The 17450-nt window shown below is 39.0% G+C and overlaps 1 protein-coding gene across 2 annotated transcripts in view; it reads right to left on the reverse strand.

Moving 5' to 3' along the window:
- Positions 1-1046: 1046 nt before the first annotated feature.
- LOC112056694 (dorsal-ventral patterning protein Sog) overlaps positions 1047-17450 on the reverse strand; it is a 168714-nt gene continuing 152310 nt past the window's right edge. The window contains exons 7-16 of one of the 2 annotated variants that reach the window (XM_052885291.1): positions 13805-14078; positions 12203-12484; positions 11213-11387; positions 10011-10177; positions 8555-8764; positions 7833-8006; positions 7119-7239; positions 6070-6311; positions 4718-4897; positions 1047-3964 (exon numbers count right to left, since the gene is read on the reverse strand). In XM_052885291.1, the coding sequence (XP_052741251.1) occupies positions 3833-3964; positions 4718-4897; positions 6070-6311; positions 7119-7239; positions 7833-8006; positions 8555-8764; positions 10011-10177; positions 11213-11387; positions 12203-12484; positions 13805-14078 (1957 nt within the window). In that variant the 3' untranslated portion in view covers positions 1047-3832. Of the gene's footprint in view, positions 3965-4717; positions 4898-6060; positions 6312-7118; positions 7240-7832; positions 8007-8554; positions 8765-10010; positions 10178-11212; positions 11388-12202; positions 12485-13804; positions 14079-17450 lie in introns of both variants that reach the window. The other variant, XM_052885290.1, reaches the window with a different exon arrangement.

Raw genomic sequence — 17450 nt, forward strand, 5'->3', positions numbered from 1 at the left:
TATCGTTTAAAAAGTATATAATATCTAATACATGACTAATACTTAGTCCTTAATGATTTGTATATGGCATCGTACACATGAAGCGGTTGACGGTGCTTGTATTATAGGGAACCTAATAACTAGCAAAAGGTTTTTTTTATCATTTATACAACTTATATAATATCTTTTAAGGCGTTTTACAAGCTAGATGGTTCTAGCTTAGCCACATCTAAATTTACTGTGGCGGAATCGAGAACAAGCGCAGGCTTAACGCCAGCCACACAAAGTCAAGTATACCGTCAAGTCTGCAGCGCACTAAAATGCATTGCACTACATAGTATAAAAATATCAAAACCAGACCTACTATTACTTTCACTGCACACGTCCCTAAGTGCGTTGCAGTACTACATTACTAAATTTGCGGAACCCTACCACTAGACCAAACGACAAAATTTTAAACTTTTAAATTTACTTAGTCGAGGTTACTACACTATTGATGAGTTCCTCATCGATAAAGGTGCTTGGAAGCCATTGGATCAGCTCCCACCTTCACACAGGAAATAAAACTATAAGAAATTGTAATTGCAATTGTAAATTATAATACTGTATGACTTATTCAAAAGAGCAACTGTTAAGTTTCTTCTCGGTATCTTCTCAGCAGAACCTGCCTTCCGAACCGGTGGTAGAATCTGTACAAATAGTCAACTGACGTGTCAAAAGTGCTTGTAAACTGAGCCTACTTGAAATAAATGAATTTTGAATTTGAATTTTTAAAATACAAAATCGAGATTATACCATAGCTAATCCTTGTTTAAGAATTTAAATTATAGTGAGTGTTATTCATATTCATATATTATGAAACATGTATGGGTTCAAAACTAGTCGGGCATACTCGGACGTTGTATTTCATAAGTTTTAGCCGAGCTACATAATAAATTAAAAGCAAATCCAGTTGAAACTTTGTTTAAAATAATTTAATTGTAGATAGTAATTAGAAAATAATTCAGTATAAAAATACTTTGTGTAGTATTTTTGGGAATGTATAGGAAAGTAAAAATAAAAAAAAATCAGAATTCACAGGTAATTTATTGCATACCTACTAAAATTGTATGATGTTGTACAGAATTTTTTTAACCAGTTACACCAGTCAAAATTATTTAGGTATTTCACAAAATTTGGACGCCAAAATATATGATAAAATATGTAAAATTTAGAACGAAAAAAAATAAAACAGTCATTCCCTTTGTATAACGAGGGAGAATACAATGAGTGAGCTACTAAAGATATAATATTTATCAAATAAAAACAATGCAACGCAAGCAAGTTTATAGTACCCTTTATGGCTATTAGTTTTGTTATTCGCAAGCCATAGGTGATTACTTCCTACTGTTAGATTATGTACTAAAACCAAAAGAAATCGTGCTCTTATTGAATCATATTCTAATTACGTCAAAACATAAAATAACGATAGCCAATAACGTGAGTATAAACATTATAATACATTCACAAATTTTGATGGACTAGATCCCACAACAAACGCAAAATAAAATAAAAAAAAAACATTATAAAAGTTCTCAATTTTTGGCAATATTTCACACAAGTAAACCCCGAATTTTGTGCCGTAAAAGCGAAATACTTTTAGATGTTTATAATAAAATAATATAATATATATCAATATCAATCAAAGCAGAGATATTTCTAGCTACATGGCATTTATATCCATCACATCAACACATTTGGACTAGCTTCCTTAATTACGTAACTATAAAACTGTTTACCTAATAATTAAACAAAACTAGTCAAGATTACGTAAACTATATATTATGTATGTTTATAATTAATTGCGTTTTAACGGTGTGCAACCATGCTAACGGTCTAAACAACATTAAACGTAAAATATCATTAGTTATTATAGTATATAATTATATAAGTAGAAGAACGTATGAATAATGTATGTACAAAATATTCTGCTGTGGCCGATTCTCGCAAGACTACATAGAACTTAACCAAGTTACTTACGAGTACCAAATTTTTTGAGTACTTACGTTTACTTACACAATAAAGTTAACACAGGCTTATTAAATACGGTAAGAAGTACAGAATATGTAACATGTACAAAATGTGGTATTACGTAAAGATATACAAACTACAAGCAAATGCACAAATAGAGATGATCGAATGACGACAATACAGTGATGGTTTCGACATGACACACGATCGCTACGACACCACAATATACATTAGCGGCCTTATATACAAATATGTATTAAGATTTAATCCCCAAAATTCTTCAAAGTAAAGTCAACTTTAAGTATAAGTGATTAGGTCCACTTTACTTTGATGAAAATTGAGGTTTAAACATTAATCCATGTTTATAAATATGGCCGTAAAATTGTAAATAAATATGCATATAGGTAAAATAAAGTTAAATAATTTATTATTTACATTAAGAAAATATGGCACATCTTTAACATCTCCGACCGCGCTCACATTCGTGTGTTATTCGGGCTATAGACCTATTTGCAGTTTTAACTGTTCAGTTAAAACGTCCGTGTCTAGGCAATACTGAGAACTGTACATTTTTAATGATTTTGATTGAAAAATCGATTAGATAAAACTGTACAGTTAGAACTGATGGTCTGTAGCCCGCTTAAGGGCGGGCGAGCCGACCGACGCCTATTGGGTCCTCTGCCCAATACCTCGCGTGCGCCTACAAATTTCTGGACATAATACCAATTAAAATACCGGTGGGAATTGAATATTCAAACGCCATTGCGAGCTCCGTCCCGGGCCGACCGCCTCACCGTACACTAGACACATTCGAATCGCAAGAGAACATAAAAATATATCAGTCTATAGAGCGAAGCGTTCACTCACTTAGCCTAGGAGCAGTCTGGGATAGACGGGGGTTCCGGCGCAGTCGTAGACTAAGAGCTAGTGATGACCTTTCTCATTTCAAAGAAGCTGGTAATTTGTCAGCTCATGCTTCGAGTGATGACTTTTCTAGTTTTGTAAAAGCTGATCGCTTGTCTGCTTGCTTCTATTATAAGTAAGCCAACTAAGGAGTTTGGGCTGTGGTTACTTTGGGATGTAGCAGGTTTCAAGGATCCAAACCTTCAGCCGTCTAAGTATAAAGTGATTCTTTTATATTTTCCTCAGCATAATACGAAAGTTCGTGTCCCAAGACGCCAGACACTTGGCTTCATAGCACCCTGTCATTAGAGACCTTTAAAATTTTATCTTAATCTTATATAGTACATACTCAGACGGTTGAAGGTCTAGATCATTGAAACCTGCTACCTCCCAAAGTAAATAATGGTCCAAACTCTAAAGTTGGCTACCATACTTAAAAATTATAGAAGCACGAGTTACCACTTAGCGTGACAGTTCGAAATATTTTATTCCTACTAAATTATTTAGCCACCATTTATAAAAAACCACGTAAATCTTATCGCGAACCCCCTACACGGTAGGACCTACCGTAAAATGGCGCGCCCCTTTTTGACTTTATCACACTAATATTATAAAGGCGAAAGTTAGTGTGTAAGTATGTTTGTTCCTCTTTTACGCTGCGGCTACTGAAGCGATTTGGTTGAAATTTGGAATGAAAATAGATTTTACTCTGGATTAACACATAGGCTACTTTTCATCCCAAAAAAATCATGTTTCCCGCGGGATTTAAAACGAACGAACGAGCGGGCGTCCGCTAGTAGGTATATATTCTTAACGCCAATGATGCCACCAGTGTGGAGTATGAGCTGACAAACTTCCAGCTTTAATAAGAAAAGGTGTAGCCATCACAGGCTCTCGTTCAGTAATACTGTGTCGGGCGGCGACGGGCGGCGCGCGTCGCTCAGCTGGGCGCGTCGAGGCGCGGCGCGCGCTGGCGACGGTGACGCGTGCACGCGCAGCAACCGTCGCCGCGCCGTCGCCGCGCGCACGCCGCGCGCCCACAGCGCTTGCGGATGCACGTCACTTCGCCGTCCTGCAATACAATCGTTTACATACTCAGACCAATTATTGTATAGGAATTTTTGACGGCCTCCGTGGCGCAGTGGTATGCGCGGTGGATTTACATGACGGAGGTCCTGGGTTCGATCCCCGGCTGGGCCGATTGAGATTTTCTTAATTGGTCTAGGTCTGGCTGGTGGGAGGCTTCCGCCGAGGCTAGTTACCACCCTACCGGCAAAGACGTACCGCCAAGCGATTTAGCGTTCCGGTACGATGCCGTATAGAAACCGAAAGGGGTGTGGATTTTCATCCTCCTCCTAACAAGTAAACCCGCTTCCATCTTAGATTGCATCATCACTTACCATCAGGTGAGATTGTAGTCAAGGGCTAACTTGTAAAAAATAAGAAAAAAAGAAAAAAAAATAGGACCTACGCTAGACGTTACTTTTCTGTCCAAGTATATGATTAACGATCTAATGCGATTATAAAAACTATCTCTAAAGAATCAATGTTATATAGTTGTAATCGTGTTCGTCGGTTAAAGAGCTCCGTTAAAATACCTTTTTGTGTAGTAACCGCTGCTTTAACTATCTCTTCTGATAAATCGCTCTTAACTTGTTTGATAAAGGAAAACGATTTCTATATCTTCGCAGTGCGAAACAGAAATCTGCATCCCCTAATTTCCAATTAGATCACTGATCACGTAACTTTTTTTTTTTCTACAGACTATCAATAATGCTAAATATTTTTTATAACAAGTTCAGTATAATATGTTCATATAGCTTACCTTGCACCTGCAAGTGACACATCTCTGCTCGCCGTGTGAGTGTATGGACGGGTGCACCTCCTTCCCGTTCGGCAGAGGCCCATCTGGGAACTTGCAGCCTCCCTCCGCGAGGATCTCTTCGGCGGTGCGCGGCGCTCCCTGGTCCTTTGGCGTTTCTTCTTCTGTCTTTTTTGTCTTCACCTACAATGAAGTTACAATGAATTTAGATTTTTGCCCTTTATGATACACTACTACTTTATGGCCCACGACTCTTTAATCTGGCCCTGTCGCAAAATCCGTTCTTAGCAGACGTCTACTAATTTAGTACCTCCATGTTTTTGTATGTCAACCGTCAGGCTGTTTCGCTCTTATATGTTTATATTTAGATTAGATTAGATTTTTAAGACCGTGATAGCCCAGTGGATATGACCTCTGCCTCCGATTCCGGAGGGCGTGGGTTCGAATCCGGTCCGGGGCATGCACCTCCAACTTTTCAGTTGTGTGCATTTTAAGAAATTAAATATCACGTGTCTCAATCGGTGAAGGAAAACATCGTGAGGAAACCTGCATACCAGAGAATTATCTTAATTCTCTGCGTGTGTGAAGTCTGCCAATCCGCATTGGGCCAGCGTTCATTTCATTTCATTACTACTAGCCCACGACTCTTTAATTCGGCCCTGTCGCAAAATCCGCTCTTAACAGACGTCTACTAATTTAGTACCTCCAAGTTTGTGTAAGTCAACCGTCAGGCGGTTTCGCTCTTATATTGTTATATTTAGATTAAATTAGATTTTTAAAGCTAAGAAAATATAAATAATGGATTTTCTTAAGATAACCGAATCAAAGTTAGCCTTTCAGTCTTTAAATTCAGTTTTGAGAAATCAATCTATCAAAATTCTATCAAAGCCTATAAGATTAGAAATTTAATTTGGTGATGCCAATTAAATGTTTCTCCTATTCCAAATCCTAATTAACATCGATTGTGATTTTATGTCTTTAATCGACCTTCATGTTTATCCAAAAATGTGACGAAGACCTATAGGAATTTTAGTCAAAAATAAGTACCTACCTGCCATTACATTGGAATTTAAAATATATTGTAAGTTTTATGAACCAAGGAAGCTAATCTATACTAATATGTATTATAAAGAAGTAAAGTTTGTGAGTTTATGTGTTTGTGACGTCATAGAGAAATATATAATCTCTGGATTTGGATTTGGATCTGTCTCGATTATGAAAATTATTTTACCAAAAGACACGTTATTTGTGAGTGTCATAGGCATTAATATATTCCCATATTCCCACCGGAACTAGGCTGATGAAATTTGAGGCGTCGGGTAATATGTAATGAATCTTGTAAGCACCTTGGTTACCTCTGGGCACACTCTGCAGCAGGCCTTCTTGTCTGGTCTATACGCATCCTTCTCAGCACACCTCAGCGGTGGGCACCTCACTCGTGGGCATCGCACCTGACGCGTGGGGAACTCGCATGTGCATATAGCACAGGTGTCGTAACCGCCTGGCACCAGATACGGATGCCAGGATGACCCGGGCGCGTGGTACTGTCCAGCTAGATGACAACCGTGGGACTCGTCCCATACCGCTGTGGTTGAATCTGTAATTGAAATTTGAAAAAAATATTAGTTGGTTAATGATTTGACATCAGCGAAGGAAAACATCGTGAGGAAACCTGCATACCAGAGAATTATCTTCATTCTCTGCGTGTGTGAAGTCTGCCAATCCGCATTGGGCCAGTGTGGTGGACTATTGGCCTAACCCCTCTCATTCTGAGAGGAGACTCGAGCTCAGCAGTGAGCCGAATATGGGTTGATGACGACGAATAATTTGACAGCCTTCGCGGCGCAGTGGTATGCGCAGTGGACTTACAAGACGGAGGTCCTGTGTTCGATCCCCGGCTGGACTGATTAAAGTTTTCTTAATTGGTCCAGTTTCTTAATTGGTGGGCTTTCGCCGTGGTTAGTTACCCTACCGTCAAAGACGTACCGCCAAGCGATTTAGCGTTCCGGTACGCGTAGAAACCGAAAGGGGTGTGGATTTTCATCCTCCTCCTAACAAGCTAGTCCGCTTCCATCTTAGATTGCATCATCACTTACCATCAGGTGAGATTGAAGTCAAGGGCTAACTTGTAAAGAATAAAAATATATATATAAAGTTAATTATTGTACAATTAACGGTGAAGGAAAAACATCGCAATTAAACCTGCATACCAGAGAATTTTCATAATTCTCTGCGTGTGTGAAGTCTGCCAATTGGGCCAGCATGGTGGACACCTCTCATTCTGAGGGAAACTCGCTCAACAGTGAGCCGAATATGGGTTGATACTGATGGTGATAAGTAGATGGTATATCGCCTGTTCTTACAAGAATATACAAAACTGTAAAAGACAATCAAATGAACTTACTAGTACAAATAGGGCAACATTGACCCGGCGGCTGTATCGTGGGCACGGCGCACGAGACTGGTGGGCACCGCACCGGGTCACACCGCAGCATGCCGTGGGCACAGCCACACATTTGACAGGACTGGAAATTAAAAGCAAACTTCACAATGATATTTTATACTAGAGAAAGGGCACTAGTACATCAAAACTGAGGCGGACAAATGTATATAATTGTCCTAATTTCATATAAAATGAAGATTTTTGTCTTATTTTTTGACAGTCTGTTTGGCTGTTTGTCCAGGCTAAGATGTAAATAAACCGATTAAGATTAAAAAAATGTTTTTTTGGGTTTTATATGGGTTTTATTGTTTTAAATGGAATGGTTTAGTTGGTTTTAAACCGGCCTTACATCTATAGTCCTTTCAATGGTAGATAGAAGAGGTTATTGAGCAACATATTGGACATTTCAACTACATTGGCTGGTAGGAGGTTTCGGCCATGGCTAGTTACCGCCCTACCGCAAAGACGTACCGCCAAGCGATTTAGAGTTCTGCTGTGATGTGTGTGATGAGGTGTGGATTTTCATCCTCCTCCTAAAAAGTTAGCCCGCTTCTATATTAGATTGCATCATCACTTACCATCAGGTGAGATTGTAGTCAAGGGCTAACTTGTAAAGAATAAAAAAAATACCCTCCCTTAAGATGTTATCTCTTCAAAAATCTATAACATACGTACCTCGGTAGACATCCATTGCGTGCCGTCTTCATACGATTTCCCACCATAGTAGCAAGATGCAGAGTTGGAAAGCGAATTGTCTGGTGGCGGCGAGTTCATGTGCGTTGGTACGTTGTTAGAGCCAATATCATTGGAATAGGAGCCCGACGGAAGACACGATGCTGGCACGCTTATCTGGAAATACGAGATTGAAATTTCTTATACTCGTAGTAGGTAATAGAAGCCCAGGATCCGTGGAATTTTTTTACAATTGATTACTATCAAGTCAATTAGCTTCATCTTTAAGAGACTCTCAACTTTTTTATTTACAAAAATTTATGATTCTGGTAGCTAACTGGGTAACCAGGTAATGAAAATTTCTGAGCGTCGAAATGAGACAATTTTAAGGATATTTTTGATGTTCTGTTGTATAACTAGGAAACAGTAAAAAACATCTAGTTAGTAACAACTTTTGGTAAACTACCCTCTTCCCAGCTTGTATCAATAACAAGGTTACTAAGTTGTTATATTAGCTATTTTTTTTATTTTTGCGTTAAAATTTCTCATTTAAGCGATCAATCTTTATAAGATTAGCTACGAATATATTTTTATTTATTTAGCAATTTCGTGTACAACTTACCTCATTTTCACAACCTTCGCAGCATGAAAAATATTTAAATAAGATTAAGCTAATATTTTTGTACATAATTCATAACATTCCTTTAGTATTAATTCACTCTTACCTGATGTAACCGCGTGCGTAAGAATTCAGTGTCATTATCCGAAGCTCGAACTTTAAGATACGCAGAACCCGCGTTAAGCGCCGCCAACTCCGCAGGAGAAGGCTCCAGAACCGAGCCTTCTAGCCCAGCTAGCACCCGTGGCCCACTGCTGCCGGAAGGGTGACTCTCCAACCAAGCAGACCAGGCACCGGAATAACCATTTACAATCACCTAAAAAACAACATTTTACTTTTATACAAACACACACCCGCGAGTTACCCTTTAAATATTAAAAACAGACTTAGTACAGAATAGAAAGGTCGCCCACCTCCCTCACAATTATTGTCATCATTAACAACCTATATTCGGCTCACCGTTGAGCACGAATCTCCTCTCAGAATAAGATTGGTTAGTTCCACCACGCTGGCCCAATGCGGATTGGCAGATTTCACACACGTAGAGAATTAAAAAATCTCAGGATCTGCAGGATTTCTCACGACCGTTTCCTTCACCGTTTGAGTCTTAAAATCCACATAACTAAAAAGTTGGAGATGCATGTACCGGACCGAATTTGAAACTATCATCCTCCTCTGAATCGAAGATATATATATCATATTCACTGGGCTATCACTCACGTCTCTCTAATTTAATTGGGTATTTGTCAATTTTTCAATTGTGTAAATTAAAAGTATGCACATAGCAGAGCAACTTTGTAAAAGTAATAGTGTCTCTAAAGACTACTTTCCCAATGCAGATTGGCAGACTTCAAACACGCAGAGAATTATGAAAATTCTCTGTTATGCAGGTTTCCTCGCTTTTTTTTCACCGTTTGAGACACATGTTATTTAATTTTCTAAAATGCACACAACTGATATGTGTGTGAGAGGTGCATGCCTCGGACCGGACTCGAAACCACATCCTCCGGAATCGGAGGCAGGTCAAATCCACTGGGCTATCACGGTTCACGGTTCACTATATTTATTCATAATAGCGTTACTGAATTTTGAATTTAGATGTTATCATTATATTATAAAATATATCCATTGAGCTCGCTACAGTTACGCCACTGAAACTAACATGATCCTACTAATATTATAAACGCGAAAGTTTGTATGTATGTATTTGTATTTGGATGTTTGTTACCCTATAACGCCGCTACTACTGAAGCGGTTTAGCTGAAATTTGGAATGGAAATAGATTTTACTCTGGATTAACACAAAGGCTACTATAATACTTTTTATCCCGAAAAAATCCATGGTTTCCCGAGATTTGCGAAAACTGATGATTTTGATGATATGAATGTTTATTACTCTTTCACGCGTCAACTACTGAACGGAATTAGCTAAAATTTGGTATTAAGATATATTATAGCCTGAACACAGAGACTACTTTTTATCCCGTAAAAATCCATGGTTCCCGAGGGATTTGTGAAAAACTAAATTCCACGCGGACGAAGTCACGGGCGTCCGCTAGTTACCTCATAATTGATTCCGCACAATGAATCCACGGCTAGCCACGCGAGACCAGCGACCGGGTTGATAGAAGGCGGCATGCGAGCGTCCGTTCGCCGTAGCAACGCGGGCCCGGCACTGGCTGCGTCCGGCAAAGATCGCGACAGTAAGCGACCTCTCAACATGGGAGGTCCTGAAAAAAAATATTATAATAAAAACTGTAGGCAAAAACAGTTGTGGGCTCTCGGACTATAGCGCACTGCCGTGCTTAACCATCAATTGTTGAGTTGCACTTCTTTGTCCATCACGTAAACATCGTGGCAATCCAGCTACTCGACGTTACGAATACAGTGAGAAGACTTAAACGGACCAAACTATTTGAGTTAGTATTTAGTGACTAGTGATAGGGTAGTGTTAAGTGCTACATAGAAGATCATGTGGACAAAGTGACCTAAAGACGTAATAGTTAGTGAAAGACTAAGATTAAGTTATCTTAGTATAATAATATATTATAAGTTTAGATTAAAGTTAAATTACTAATCAGTCACATAAGTAGGCTAGATCGTAATTTTATGAAGTACCAAATTAGTGCTTTACAATAGAGAAAAAAAAACGTCTTTGTTTTAGTCCCCCTATTTGTTACAAACCGTGAATAGAATGAATGCATTTCTCAAGGATTTTAAGTTTTATAAAAAAAATTTAAATGTCTGTTTAAGTGACCACGTGCGACCACTCATCTAAACGTGTTACCACATCAGGCTCTGAGGCTCGGACTTCGGCTTAGAGGGTCATTTTGGCGGCCTCCGTGGCGCAGTGGTATGCGCGGTGGCCCTGGGTTCGATCCCCGGCTGGGCAGATTGAGATTTTCTTAATTGGTCCAGGTCTGGCTGGTGGAAGGCTTCGACCGTGTTTAGTTACCACCCTACCCGCTAAGACGTACCGCCAAGCGATTTAGCGTTCCGGTACGATGCCGTGTAGAAACCGAAAGGGGTGTGAATTTTCATCCTCCTCCTTACAAGTTATCCCGCTTCCATCTAAGACTACATCATCACTTACCATCAGGTGAGATTGTAGTCAAGGGCTAACTTGTAAACAATAAAAAAGGGTGTTTTAGTAGTGTGTTAGTCCGGGTGCCTTAAAAAGCTCTAGTCTGGTGACGTCGGATAGCGGAGACCTTGTCTTTATGGTTTGAGTGTGTGTTTTGCCTGTTGTCGGCGGTTTTCTTTACCTGTATCTGAGCCAATATGCACAGCGAGTTGGTCCTCATAAAGTGGAGGGAAGATCCGAGCACTGGGTCTAGCTAGTACACCCATCCTGGTATCCAATATTTCTACTTGCGAATGACGTTTGCCTTGCTCTTCCACTAGAGTTATCTTAGGATCCGTTATGCTTAAGTTTTCTATCTGAAAGTGTCAAATTGATTAAGATTTTTTGGGTATGTTAGCATATTAGTACGCGATCCGTGGAACAAATTTCCAAGTGTTTTTTATTGTTGCTTATTTAATTATTATACAACTTAACAGCTACAATGTCCAACAAATTGCGGGGTACATTGTGTCGTTCCGACACTCAGAATTTTTTATTACCTGGTAACCCAGTTAGCTACCAAAATTAAGATTTTTCGTAAATAAAATATTTTAACGTCTTATCAAGATGAAGCAACTTACGGGAAATGAACTTGATAGTAATCACTAGTTTTGTTCCACGGATCCCGGGCTATATATTTCGCACTATAAATTATTACTCAATAAAAAAAGATTTATGAGTTTCATATTTCAATAAAATCGCCTTTGCACATGCATATATAATAAGTTTTCGTAGTTTTTTTTTGTGCAGTAAAGTATAAATAAAGAAATAGTTAAGATGATTAACTAACAAGCTAAAGATTCAAGTATAATGAAATGTGATTTTTATATCGTACTATTAAAATATTAAAATTTTCTTCTTTGTAAAACTTTGTCTACACGATATAATACACACAAATATTTGTTTGTATAAGTGCGCAAAGAAATGCACTTTGGTGCGAGTACAAAAGCGTTTAATTTCAATATGAAAAGATGTGCAAAGCAGTTTGTCTGATTACTTCAATAAGTGTACAAAGTCCGATACTTATATGTCCCAAGCTATACAACATTAGATACAATCTTCGAACAACACGAACAAACCTCAATCCTTCATTGGGGGCTCAAAATTATATTTGTTACAAAGTTCTACATACCTGAATATCATAGACAAGTGATCCATCTTTATCAATGTAAAGCAAAGCGAGACCCTCCGGCGCAAGAGTGGCAGGGGGCCTTTCAGCCATCAATGGCGCATGGAAGACTTCACAAGCGGCCCGCTGTCTAACGCTCCCTGATATGCGTCTTTCCACTGTCCCAATAGCTTCCAGCGACAGTTGCAGGCGTCCTCTTGACAGTGAACGTAATTCCGCAGCCGATACAGGCGTTGTTACTTCTAAAACGTTCAACTCGTAGCTTGGTTTATTTATGTTTTTAATCTAAAAAAACAATAAATTTATTTTTGAAAAACAAGGTTCTAATTAAACGCTCGAGTATCAGAGTGTATGCTCGTACTGATAAATGAACTATTACATCACTCATGGGACTTAGTAAAATCTTATCTAATTTATTTATTAACATAATAATAGAGATATTATATAACATTTGGGAAACGTTATTTGTTATTATCAGTACCCAATTTTTTTATTGCAGGTTAATAATAGAAATTTTACAAACAAAAGGCCTCCTAATTTTTAGTGGAAAATTATCGCCTATAACAGAGCAATTTTCCTCAATGAATGCAAGCACGTCCTACATTGTTCTAACTTAGATTAAGAGGGGTTAGGCCAATAGTCCACCACGCGGGCCGAATGCGGATTGGCAGGCTTCACACACGCAGAGAATTCCCTGGTGTGCAGGTTTCCTCACGATGTTTTCCTTCACCGTTTAAGATACGAGATATTTAATTTCTTAAAATGGACATAACTTATTAAAATTCTACGCTTAAACATTTTATGACTAAAATAAAAAGTGTTTCCTGAACTCTAATATACAGGGTGCTCGGGAGTATTTCCCATAACTCTAGGGTTAGATATATTCTTTAAGGAAAATTAATTAAAAATGTGTGAGGAACATGTGTTTTAAAATTAACATTTTCGGAGTATAAATATTCCTTTTGTAAATACTTAGATCTTAAATTGTATCCCGTATATCGCATCCTTATATTATGACCTAGCCAAACTTATTCATTGATAAATTATCATGAAATAACTTACTAGTGAAGTACCGAGTGCCAGTTGTAATATCTCGTCGACATCGACAGTCTTACCAATACAATTACGTATTTTAAAATGCAAGGATAGATACAAGTTTTCGACGGCCTCCGTGGCGCAGTGGTATGCGCGGTGGATTTACAAGACGGAGGTCCTGGGTTCGTTCCCCGGCTGGGCACGTTGAGATTTTCTTAATTTGTCCAGGTCTGGCTGGTGGGAGGCTTCGGCCGTGGCTAGTTACCACCCTACCGGCAAAGACGTACCGCCAAGCGATTTAGCGTTCCGGTACGATGCCGTGTAGAAACCGAAAGGGGTGTGGATTTTCATCCTCCTCCTAACAAGTTAGCCCGCTTCCATCTTAGACTGCATCATCACTTACCATCAGGTGAGATTGTAGTCAAGGGCTAACTTGTAAAGAATAATAAAAAAAAAAAGTGCGTGTTAAAAAAAATAGTTGTGCAGTTCGGCTCCTATAAGTAGACTTGTCAACTCCTTGAAGTTATGGCAAATACTCCCAAGCACCCTGTATAACATTTTCATATTCACCTCATCAATAATAGTCTGATTTCTCTCAGGAAGCGTCAACAACACTCTAACAGATTGGTCTCTTGATGCTGGCATGAAAACTCCATTGTAAATGATAGCCAAGTGTAAACTCGGGGCAGCGCCGGTTGCGCCGGTGACCACGGCGGTACCTCCCCACCATCCCTCCTCCTGGCCGGGCATTCGGTAGTCGTTGCACGGACCTCTGCTGGTTACGGCAGGGGCATGTTCAGGTTCGAGAAGAGACGTAAACATTTCCGTAGAAAGCGCTGGGTACCTGGAATTTGAATACATGCATATGTATGTGAAATACTTGGACACCGTGCGAAGGCATGTAATGAAGTCAAGAGGGAGGAATGTTTATTGGAAAGAATATCACATTTGGGATTCTCAACAAATTTAAAACCATAATCTATCTATACTAATATTATAAAGCTGAAGAGTTTGTTTGTTTAATTGAAACGGGAACCACGCGAGTGAAACCGCGCGGCGTCAGTAGTAACAAGTTTATATATACATATACTAGCTGACGCCGCGTGGTTTCACCCGCGTGGTTCCCGTTCCCGTAGTAATACGGGGATAAAATATAGCCTATACCCTTCCTCGATAAATGGGCTATCTAAAACTGAAAGAATTTTTCAAATCGGACCAGTAGTTGCTGAGATTATCGCGTTCAATCAAACAAACAAACTCTTCAGCTTTATAATATGAGTATAGATTACGTGTCACGTTGTTTCTCCTCGATAGGCTCAAGAACTACTGAAGTAAATTTTAATCAACTTTGCACAACTCGTGCAGTGTTATCCAACTTGAAAGATAGGATAGCTTTAGGATAGTGTAGGAGTAGGTAGGGGTATGGTAGGGTAGGTCTTACGTTACAGGTAGGGAAGAAATAAGTGCACATAAGTCAAAGTAAAGTTTGACCTGATCCTCAAGTTTTATACAAATAATTGATAATTTGTAAATATTTAGAGATACCGCAATAAAGTTAGTAAGTATATTCATATTATTTATTCTGAAAAATAATACTTTATCGAGAAAGTTCTGGATACGACAATTATATTCGAGTAGATACTGACATTGAAAACGCATGTTATGATAAATAACATACGTTTCAAGCACGTTTATGTAATTGTGGCATATAATAGTAATAAATAATAATATATACCGACTATAGGTAATACCTATGTCGTAGTGCTTAATCTATCTGGCTTCGAAAGTAAGTGTATTTGAGTCCTGGTTTGGACTATTTTTAAGAAAAAAGTTCACAGCCAGATGGGAAGTTGATAGTGTTATTATCCCAGTTCCTCAAGGAGCGCTTTAAGCCAATAAACGTTAAATTGATCACGGTCATTATCATTTCCAGCTGAAATGGTAATGACCGGCATATTATTGAAAATCATCATTATACGAATATGCCGGGTCCATCGCGTGGTAGAGAAAAAAACTCCGAGCAGAGAATCCTAAACTTGTGGCCAAAGGACGTAGGATTAAGTAATTCCTTGACAACTAATTAACACTCCCCTCCTCCGCTCGTGTTGTTCTTCCTATGCCTAGCCAAATTTGGTAAGATCCGATTATAGCACCTTTAGATACCCGTTCTCATATACGTTCTAATATAGAAGCAAGTTATAGAGAGATTTTGATGGTAATCCTCTCGCACCTACTTCTACAGCGTACAGACCAACTACATAGTAATTTTTAGTTAGTTCATTTGTTAGGTCATATTTATTCACTTTTATACTGTGTGTATCGCTAATCCACATCGAATAGCGTGGTGGGTCAAAGCCCCATATCCCCTCTCGTATTGGGATGTCTGGCCTCAATCAATCAAGTAAGTTTCCACACCAAATGGCGCGCCGGTTCGATACGTCACCTCACCTATCCATACATCAAACCAAGTCGGGTGAGTTTCCGTTATTAATCATACGGCTAATTTAATACGAACAATGAGGCCACTCGAAACATCCTTGGAATAATGTTTCAAGGCCAATCTTTATTGTATACCTAGTAATGCCTCAATAGCCCAACGGTAATGGACTCATCGCCGAGAGGTGGTGGTTCGGTCCCAGCCCGCTGGACTATTGTCGTACCCACTCCTAATATAGTCTTTCCTGATAATTGGAGGACAATGGGAATTTAAAAAAAAAGATATGACAAATACTATTTAAAAAAAAAGTCTATAACACGAAGAAAGTATAAAGAAACGTTTAAATCATAAATTGAGCTTTGAACGGAAATAATACAGCGAAAGCCTATGTTGACTAGACCTACGTGGTTATAGAAGCTGTAAGTCAGTCGTATTACGTTGAATACCTATAGGCAATCATGTAATTTGGACCTACCATGGTCCAAATTACATGATTGCCCAGTGGCCCATGAGCCGTGATAGCCCAGTGGATGTGACCTCTGCCTCCGATTCTGGAGGGTGTGGGTTCGAATCTGGTCTGGGGCATGCACCTCCAACTTTTCAGTTGTATGCATTTTAAGAAATTAAATATCAATCGGTGAAGGAAAACATCGTGAGGAAACCTGCATACCAGAGAATTATCTTAATTCTCTGCGTGTGTGAAGTCTGCCAATCCGCATTGGGCCAGCGTGGTGGACTATTGGCCTAACCCCTCTCATTCTGAGAGGAGACTCGAGCTCAGCAGTGAGCCGAATATGGGTTGATGACGATGGTCCAAATTGCATTGCCTTCAGAGTTACCAGATTTGAATTGGTACAGACCATCAATCGCTCACGTACAAATCGTAGTTTTTCGAGGTTAAAGACGTTTAGTTACCTTCCAAAGCACCATGGTCTAAGCTCCATAGGTGTCTACCAACTTCCTAAAACTGTAGTAGGAATAGAGTGGCGTGCATAAGGTTGTAAACCAGGGTAGGCACTATACTTGAAAATTGTACAAAACGTGAAAATCCTGCTCTAATGCAAGTTTGTAATGGGTCCTCAGGGTAGGCAATATTCTCGCATCTATGAAGTGCCATAGGAAGAGGAGCACATACTGACTTCGTTATCTTTACAAAATAACGAAAGTCTGGCATTCGCAATCTCTTACCATAAAGGTGTGTGCTTCAGAGAACTATATCTGGTTTGAATTTAGGCCAGGAAACATAAAACTGCTAAGTATTTATACACAACCAGTAAATATGACATGAAAATACCTTGAAACATGTTTCAGAAGAAAATTAGGTAGAAAAGTAGGTATAAGGTAGGTAGATATTATTAATTTTGGCGCCACGTTATCAGATAGCCGTCACTTACGCACAATTACCGTTAGGTTTAGGTTACCTACATGACTACGACTCTGAATCCTTTCAATAATTTAAAAACAATATCTTGTTGCTCATAATCATTACATAGTATAAAACGGAGTCGCATCCGCTGTCTGTTCGCACAGATCTTTCAAACTATTCAACGGATTTTATTGCACTTTACAGCAGTAGTAAGATTCAAGAAGGAAGGAAGAAGGAAGAAAGAAGGAAGAAGTAAGGAAGGAGGTTTATATGTAACGGACGGCGAACGCGGGGTGTGCTTCAAAGATATTATACTGTAGTATTGACTGATCATAATATTAGTATTAGGAGGCTTCGGCCGTGGTTAGTTACCACCCTACAGACAAAGATGTACCGCCAAGCGATTTAGCGTT

Source organism: Bicyclus anynana, chromosome 14, assembly GCF_947172395.1.
Source record: "Bicyclus anynana chromosome 14, ilBicAnyn1.1, whole genome shotgun sequence".
Classification (NCBI taxonomy): domain Eukaryota; kingdom Metazoa; phylum Arthropoda; class Insecta; order Lepidoptera; family Nymphalidae; genus Bicyclus; species Bicyclus anynana.